Genomic DNA, 9254 nt, shown 5'->3' with positions numbered 1-9254 from the left:
AAACAAAGTACTGAGAACCACCACCAAACATGTCTTTCTGGTTCCTCCACAGAGAGGTCATCAGGGTCAACCTCAAAGCTGTGTGATGTCTGCAGAGTTACTGACCACCAATTCAATGGAAAATCTGAAATAATACAAGATCCCAGTTTTATCAAAAGATAGTTTTTGTCATAAAGATATGAGATCATGTGACCTAAAGATGAAACCTTAGGGGGACAAAATGGGAGACACCACCTGACCTACATTTTAGTATCTGACAGCTGCAGGTCAAATCTCTCCCATTTGTCTATTTATCCTGGTACAGAGGCAGCCAATAGGGTTAGCACAGTTCTCTTGTCTTCCTGGAACTCCAGTGCTTTAAACATTTCCTTGTGTTTCCTGCATAGAAATAATTTAAAAGTTCCTTCAACAAGTCTGAAGAAAACTACCCACATTAGGGTATAAATACATTTTGTTCTTAAAGCTCTTCATGTACGATTCTAATCTCAATGTAGAATACAGAAGATGGCCTGAAACCAGGATAAACTACATCACTTCTGTAATAGCACTGCTGGGACTGAGTGAAACATTATATGACTTGGTGGCAAGTTACTCTTGGTTTTTTTTTTTACATGTTGGACCTTTTTACGTACAAACGTGTACTTGTGGCTGTCCTCTGGACAAACTGCACTGACTTTGCGTCACTGGCTCCAAAAATCCAAGATGTCAACCAGGAAGTAGCAAAACCCTGGCTTCATTTTCTCAGTGCAGAAACCAACGGGTGATGTCACGGTGGCTACGTCCATCTTTTATACAGTCTATGATTTAATCTGCATTACTGTCATCCTACAGCATATATGCACTGATATTGACTGACGGAAGATTTTTGACACGGCTGAGGTCAAGTTCTCCAACGACAGACTGAGAAACCCATTTCTTTATGTTGCAACATATGTGCATGGCGGTATTGTCATGTTCAAACAAAGACGGTTGGATAAATCTACACCCTGAAATGTCAGCGTATAGTGTGTGTTTCCCTTCAGTGGAACTAAAGGACTTAAACCACACCACTGGTCAGATGGCATGCCTTCCAGACTTTTCAAATCAATCTGCTCTCAGTTATGCATTACTGAAAAAGCGTTGCTCAGCATTGACAAAAAAATTTGACACGATGGTTTAAGCAGGTGCTAAATCAGCAAGTTTCATTTCAAAGTTGTACTAAATGAACGAGATGCCGCTGGCTGCCTGGAAAGTGGCAAACACAACAGTAAAGTCGTCATGATGTGTAGAAAAAAGAGAGAAAGTTTTGGCAAATATCTGGTCTTTATGGTATTTTCTCCTCCTTGCCAGTCTGGACCCCTCAGCAGTTCTGCAAGCAAGGCACAAAAACTATAGCCTCTGACCTGCAGGCATTAATCACTCACAGAAAAGCAAACAAAGCTGGGGAATTGCACTGATAACCTCACTGTGATTATGCACTGGACAATGATTTCATTCATCTCCTAAACAATAGGCACTAAAATAAGTTTCAGATTTGATTACTATTGTCATTTCTGTACACCCTCTTCAGCCACGTGCTGACTGAATGTACTTAAATCAGTCGTGTGCTAAATACAAAAAGACTATAAGCTTACTGAAGAGCTCAATGATGGAGGACAGTCATCATGCCATGGCATTCCCATGGTTCAAAGACAGAGTGTCAGTCTAGTAAACCATGTGCTGGCCCAGTTAGAGGGAGTTTGTAGTCACCTCTGTTAATCCCAGCAACACCTGGTTTCTCCCACTTCAAGTCATCAGTGTGTAAGTATTACACACACTCTGAAAAATGGGTTTTCACCAGAAGTAGTTAGATAACATGTATTTGTGTCACTTTTTATTTGTTTAAGTGGTCTATGAATTATTTCATGCGACAGCTATCCTCGTTTGTTCTGTGGGCTGCAGGTGTCTCAGTGGTTAGCACCGTTGCCTCGCAGCAAGAAGGTCGCCGGCTCACGTCCCGGTGAGGACACCCGGGATCTTCCTGCGTGGAGTCTCCATGTTCTCCCCGCGCAGCGTGGGTTCTCTCCGGGTTCTCCGGCTTCCTCCCACAGTCCAGAAACATGCTGAGGTTAATTGGTGATTGTAAATTGTCCGTAGGTGTGAATGTGAGTGTGCTTGGTTGTCTGTCTCTAAGTGTAGCCCTGTGATAGACTGGTTACCTGTCCAGGTGAACCTGCCTTCACCCTGAGTCAGCTGGGATAGACTCCAGCCCCCCATGACCCTAGTGAGGGTTAAGGTGTAGAGATGATGGATGGATGGGTTTATTCTGTCTGTCTGGGATCTGTCAGGCTCAGTTTAGTGTAAAAGCTGGAGGCAGGGGGAGACTGCTAGCTCAGCTCAGACCTTTAATGTCATGAAGACACACCTTTGGAGATGCCACATGCAATCACTGCACCAAGGACTTGACAATGACCCAGACAAGGTTTGCTGATCTGACACACTTGCTGGCTGTACAATATTGTACATCAGTTCCTCCAGCAACCCTCATGACAATTAGACAAAAATAAAATATTTTCCAATCAGGCTCGCCTGTAGTAAAGATTTAGAGTGATTAAGAACCAGCATTGACTGTTGGCAGTAAATGTTTTGTGGTGTTATGGAGATAACATGCAGCTGGACTTGTGCCCAAGGAGACATCAGAAAACATGAACAAAGGTCATTGTGTTTCAGCAAACAGCTCATCCTGTCTTATTGCGGCAAGAATGGTCTGATGCCTGTAGGTAAAGCTGTGTTTCCTGATGTACCTGAGCCAACAATATCATGGTTACAGTTTCTTTTTTTCAAGTCTGTTAAAATTGTTTGTAGCACAAAAACAGGAGGAGAGGGATGTTGCATGATATGGAAGCCCATTTCCACCGTGTAATCACACAAACTACAGCCAGGGATGATTTTTTTAAAAAAGAAAGAAAGAAGATTGCAATGAGTAAAACTGACCTTTTTGTGTTTTGCTTGCTTTGTTTTGTTGCCCCTGAAAGCTGGATGCAAAGTGACTTTTTCTTAAATTCATCTAAAGCTGTTACACACGTCACATGTAAACACTTCAAATGTGTGAAAGAGCTCGTTTGTCTCTCTGATTTCTATTATTTTGAAGGCATGGCGCATTGAAGGAGGGAACCCAGATATTATAACACTAACATTCTCCAAACAGAAAGCCTCCCGTCCCACAATGCTCTGAGAGGCACTTCTAAACCACAGAGAATACACTGGGCAAAGCTTTTCATTGCATCACATCCATGGGTCTTCATTTCACAGAAAACATCTACCTGCTCACACCAGGCTCGCAAAAATAAGCTACAAAGGCCCCGCAGAACTAAATTAAAGGCATTTGTCCTTGTGTGTTCCTCACTGTGACTTAACACATTTCAACCATTGCTTATCTAATTCATGCAGTCTTTGCTGTGATACTTGTCAAGACTGTGACTCTGACATCGTATCTCATAACTGACTTTAATTAGTAAAAGATTTGTGACCTTGTGAAAACATTCCAATTTTTAATTGATTTCCTTGAGAGAAATGGGATTCCATATATTATGAAGTATGAAGAAAGTAACACAAATGGAGTTCCAGAGCTTTTCCACAGGTGGGTTGAAACTGACACAGATTTTTTTCAGTCTGCTGAGATTTTCTGGATAGTAGGTATGAGCTTTTCCTCAAGTCTGTGTCTATGTGGACTTCTGTGTGCAGCTCAAAATGTGTGTCCGTACAGGTGACTACATGGGTCAACAGTGATGCATGCTCCACTGTAATGTATCTGTGTGGGATGCGAACATGTGACCTATTGCACATGTATGGAGCAGAGTTTTATAAGTGCCCTCGCACAGAATCGAAAAGTAGCATAATAATAAGTATGAGCCCGTCGTGTCCATGTGTGCATCCACAAAGGAGTATAATAGATGTGGATGTCTCTGGATCTGGAGCTCCTGAACTACAGCCGCTGGCCTCACCTTCTGCATCCTGCTGCCCCACCATGATGCCTCCTGTTACAAAAGGACAATCACTTCTAATAACTTGTTTAACTGTAAACTAAATGTTATAATTCATCCCACTCTCACCCAACCGGTGGAGGCAGATGGCCGTCCCTCCCTGAACCTGGTTCTGTCTGAGGTTTTTTTTCCCCTGTGGGGGTTTTCGGTTCCTTCCCACTGTTGCGGACTGCTGAAGCTTATAGGGAATCCAGATGTTCTGGATTGTTGGGTGTTTCTGTCTCTGCCTTTGTGAAGCGCTATGAGATGACTGTTGTTGTAAATATGTGCTATACAAATAAAATTGAATTGAATTGAATTAATAGTATCATCAAGGCTTGAGTAGTAGCCTGTGATCTTTTAGGACTCAATCAAAAAAGTGACACAAGTTGGCAGCACAGTAAACAGTAGCACGGAAACTGCTGCTAGACAGGGTTCCATTTGAAAAGGACTGTAGTAAACCTGTTTGTCATGGCACTGTTGGGTATTTAAGCATGGCATTAACTTACACACGTCTACTCTACTCTCAGTACCAGACACAGCTTGTAGAACCAGCACAGACCAGGAGACAACACTGTCATCAATAGAAAACACTAATGTACAGAGGAGAAGCAGAGCCCAGCTGTGAGGAGTAAACCCAAAGATTCTTCAAATTGCACTTTGCCACTCAAATCTACACATTGTCCCCCTGTTTTCCATTAAAGTACTGCAGTGAAACTCACAGACTGACACACATAACGAAAAAGTTTCAGTACATGGTAGTTGGTGCTCTGTTGTAGGCTGTTGCAGGTGTTGGTTCTGACTGTAGCACCTGTCGACCGGTCTGGAGAGGGAACATTGTAAGGCTGGTACAGATGACACCAGACATGTTCAAAAACAGGAAAATCCACTGGGCATGTAGAAAATCATCTGCCCCGAAAGTCAGAACTCCAAGTGGAAACCTCAGAAAGTTTCATCAGCGCCAAGCTTTCAGAGATGCAGTTAGTAGACAATCATTGCAACATAGCAACATATACGACTGCTTCGAAGACGGTTCTAGCCTGTAAAATGACTCAATAAATAGTTGGTTTTTGGGGTGTTTTTTTGCCTCACATTATGTTAGATTACCCATAAATGCTATGTGGTATTGACTAACACAGCTGGTCACACCTGTAGCACCAGGTGGGTAACCCCTAACTCTCAAAAGCCCCGAAGACATCTTGAATGCATCGTAATACTTACTTTGTGGTAACTGGATTTATTCCAAGGTTATTTGGCAATGTGCGCCACTAAATGAAAAGGGCCCCTAACGTGGTTCCAGCATTTTTATATAATCACTGGATCCTTTCTTAATGATTGGCACAATGTGGATACACTGTAGAACTGCAAGTACTTGATCAATAGGGGCCCAAGCTGAGTTTTACCCCATGGCTCCATATCAGGTTACTTCTGCCCTGCAGATGGTGCTTTGGCAGCATCTAAAACTGCTGATGACAGATGTGTGTTAGAGAATGGTGTTATTTTATACCAAAACAGAAAATATATCCAGGATGTTGCACTGACATGAGTCACAGCCAGTCCTTGGTGTAACTATACTATTAAGAACTTTGAGGTGTGTTTGAGTTGATCTTTTTCTGCTGCAGTGCTTAATATTGCAGTTTTGTTCTGTTGCTTTGTATTGCTCTTGACAAACAATGTATATTCTTTATAGGGTCCGTTTACCACACAACAACAAAAAAGAGACTCCCTCCCTTGCAGGAATCTAAACCCTCAGATAGTTTTGGTAGAATTTGTTAAAATTTGGAAATATTTAAAGTTCTGCCTTCACCCCAATGTGCAAAGGTGAATATCATTCAGTTTATTTTCATATTTTTAAAGATCTGAAGCAACATGTCTTGCCATGAATGGTGTCCTTCGTACCGTGGGTAATCCACAAAGAAGCAGACATGTTTATGAATAGCAATTTAGAATAAAAACTATCTCCAATGTGTTATGTGGCACTGCTGGAGGCCCCAGTGCCATCCAAGACCCCTCATTTAAAGAGCTCCAGTGTCAAAATCTAGTTTAATTTTACTTCATTTTAAAAGGTAAGTAAAGAACCAAGAGCAGGTTTAGTCATATAACCACACTGAGTGCCATGAGGGGGCTCACAGGTTCATCCAGCCGTGCTGCTGTATTGAGCTGAAGGCAGAAGCAACTAAGACAACTGGAGTGTCTGCAGAATGAATTTGTCATTTCAGTGTGGAGGCGATTTACATAATCATGCTACTGCCCAGACAGGCTTCTCTTCTCTAAGCTGTTCTGTTGCTGCGACCTCATCCTGACCTGTCGCTTGGTTTTGTTGGTTTGCTTTTTCAAAGCCACTATCTGGGCAGAGGTTGGTTGGGGCTGTGTTTGGGATTTCCCAGTTTCCACCTGTGTCTAGAAGGCATCGCCACTTCTCCACTGTGCCAGCAGAGGCCCACGGCTCCGGGCTCTAGGACTGGGTCACGGCCAGGGTGTTGACATATCCGTGCGGACACATGTCGTTCTCGGACACGCAGTGGGAGAACTGGGCCGGGTTACTGCTGCCGGCCAGCCTGCGCACCCCTCGCACCGCCACACACTGCTCCACCAGCTCCAGCAACTTACACGCCAAGAAAAAGATGTTTTTGAACATGAATACGGACACCGACGTCTTGTAGACGTAGACCTGGAAACACCTCACCACCAGCAGCGGCGCGTTGACCAGCAGCCCGGTGGAGAAGCGGGCCCACAGCCACCTGCAGCGCAGCTCCGACGCCGTCAGCTCGTAGAGCCAGATCACCGGCACGGCCAGGGCCACGAAGTACACCGAGATGACGGTGTACTTGAGGTACACTGTGGGGATCTCGTTCCTCAGCAACATCTCCACCAGCGTGAAGCTGTCCAGCAGATCCAGGCAGGTGCCCATGAAGCAGTTCTGGGAGTGGTGCCTCGTCGAGCCGTTTAAATCCTCTATGATGGAGTTGATGAGGCAGAAGAGCAGCGGCGCGGACAGCAGCATGATGATTTTGAAGCCGGTCACTCCGCACGGGACCTTGAGCGCGATCAGGTCCAGAATGGACGTCTCCAGAATGAGCACCACCTTCGGAGTGCAGGCGATGACATAGATGAGCCAGGCCAGGTAGGCGTAGGTGAACTCCCCCAGATTGCAGCCGAAAATGGAGCTCTTCTGGTGGAAGCCGCAGGCCCGCTCCCTCTTACTCCGCGCGTTCTTCATGAAGAAAATCCCCCAGCCTGAAATCACCACCAGGTCCGTGGCGATCCATGAGCACCAGTACAGGTCGGTGAAAATGATGAGGTAGAAGTCCAGAATGCCGCCCTGGAATATGAGGAGGAGGAAGCAGAGCGCCTTGTACAGCAGGCTCCTCTTGGACTTGTGCGCCAGCAGGGGAGCGGTTTGCATGAACTCCCCCGATGTCATGATGCAGGCGGCGGCTGCGGACGAGGAGACCAGGGGCTGGATGCTGCCGCTCTCCTCCGGGACGATGCTACCGCTGGTGGTCTGGGTGTCCCGCCTCCTGCTCAGCTGGCCAGCTTCAGAGGAAGAGGAGTCGGTGGAGTCTGGGCAGTAGCTCGCTTCTGATCGGAGAGAATCGGTTTTCGGAATGTCGTTCCCGGTTCCAGCGATCATTGTATTTGTTCGGTCGCCTCCCTTTCTCTCCTTTTCCTCCTTCCTGATGCTTTTAAAGGTGCAGGGAAAGAGCCGAGCCCAAACAAAGGCATGGATTCTGATGGAATGGACCAGCTGCTGCTGCTTCATCTGCTCATTTGCTTTGGATCAGTGAGTACACGTATTGAAAATAAAGGGCACGTTGAAGTAGGGTCACATAACTTATAGAGACAACAGATAGAACAGAATAGAACTTTATTGATCCCGTTGGTAGAAACCTCAGGGAAACTGCTGATAGGCAGATAGCTGCAGCTTTATGGATCACACTAACTGGTGTGTGAACTTTTTGTTGTCTAACTTGTGTTTGCAGCTACATGGATGGATGTGGGCGCCCTGGCTGCTGTAGGAACACTGAACACTGGAGGAACAGTCCTGACTCCTCTTGGAGGAAACGTTTAATGTGACTGAAGTGTATTTTTTCTTTCTTTCTTTCTTTTTTTTAGAAAAAGGTCATCAGCATCACAGGCAGAGATGGCAAAAGTGCTCACACTCTTAAGTACATTTCTAAACCTGTACTTTTTTACTTTTACTTGAGTAAAAGTGTTCAATCAGTACTTCTACTTTTACCAGAGTCTATTTTTACACAGTAGCTCTACTTCTACTGAAGTACAAAATAAAAAATAAGAATGAACTTTTAGCTTCGATGATACTCGATGCCTCTTTGATAACTCTGCAAAATGAGAAAAGCTTTAAGCACACAAACTAGGATTGTTTTCATCCTTTAAGAAGCTGCACAGTGCTGCTACAGAGTTTTCCATTTCAGCAACATGATGAACAATAAACATTATCATCGACATGGAAACACTCGTCTCTTCAAGACTCCCAACATGTGTTATTGAGCCTCAGCAGAAGCTGGTTCTCAAAGGTCTCTGGATGAAGACGGGCCCTTTTGGGTCTGAACATCAGTCCTGCACTGCTAAACAGCCTCTGGCAGGCAGCTGAGGCAGGCAGGGCTGTGTTGAGCTTCAGGGACAAACTGCACACTGCTGGGAAAGATAAAGACGTTTGTTGTTACGTCTTTTACGTCATGTCGTCATCCACGGAGGCTGAAACAAGTCACGAGCCAGTTTAGAGAATGTGAGGAGCAGAAAGTCCAGATATTTGTGTTCAAATGTAGGGAGTCCAAGTTGAAAGTCGTCAGAAACATTAATACTCAAGTAAAGTTCAGATACCTGCAACTCTACTGAAGCACAGTAACAGAGTATTTGTACTTGGTTACTTCCCACCTCTGATCGCAGGTAAACGGGTATAATGAACATGTACATTTGATACATTTCTTCTAGACTATCCATATGTTCTTTTTCTCATTGTACCCTATGGTGCATCTCATATTTGACAGGCAGCCCAGCAGTTATATAACTGTAGAGTCTGAAACTATAAACTCTAGAGTCTTAAGCTGTGAACATAACAGGAAAGAATGGAGAAAGAGGGAACAGGAAGCAGATTGGATCCACATTTAAGTCGCACTGCTGCAGGTTATTGTGTGACTGAAATTTATTGGAGCTCATTATTATCTATTGTTGAGTTATGCTGCAATACTTTAAGTGATTGTAATGATGATACCAGCTGTTGGATTCATTCAGCTTTGAATGCTTGCGTTC

General features: G+C 44.5%; 1 protein-coding gene across 1 annotated transcript; it reads right to left on the bottom strand.

Annotated features, from left to right (window-relative positions):
* Nucleotides 1–6435: 6435 nt before the first annotated feature.
* Nucleotides 6436–7764, bottom strand: tmem121b (transmembrane protein 121B). Its single transcript, XM_008290412.1, has one exon. It carries the CDS (start codon nucleotides 7741–7743, stop codon nucleotides 6436–6438), a length of 1308 nt encoding a protein of 435 aa, XP_008288634.1. The 5' UTR covers nucleotides 7744–7764.
* Nucleotides 7765–9254: the final 1490 nt, after the last annotated feature.

Source organism: Stegastes partitus, unplaced genomic scaffold, assembly GCF_000690725.1.
Source record: "Stegastes partitus isolate 25-593 unplaced genomic scaffold, Stegastes_partitus-1.0.2 Scaffold15, whole genome shotgun sequence".
In the NCBI taxonomy this organism is placed as follows: domain Eukaryota; kingdom Metazoa; phylum Chordata; class Actinopteri; family Pomacentridae; genus Stegastes; species Stegastes partitus.
Note: the sequence above shows the minus strand (reverse complement) of the source record. Positions and strands in the feature narration are given on the sequence as shown.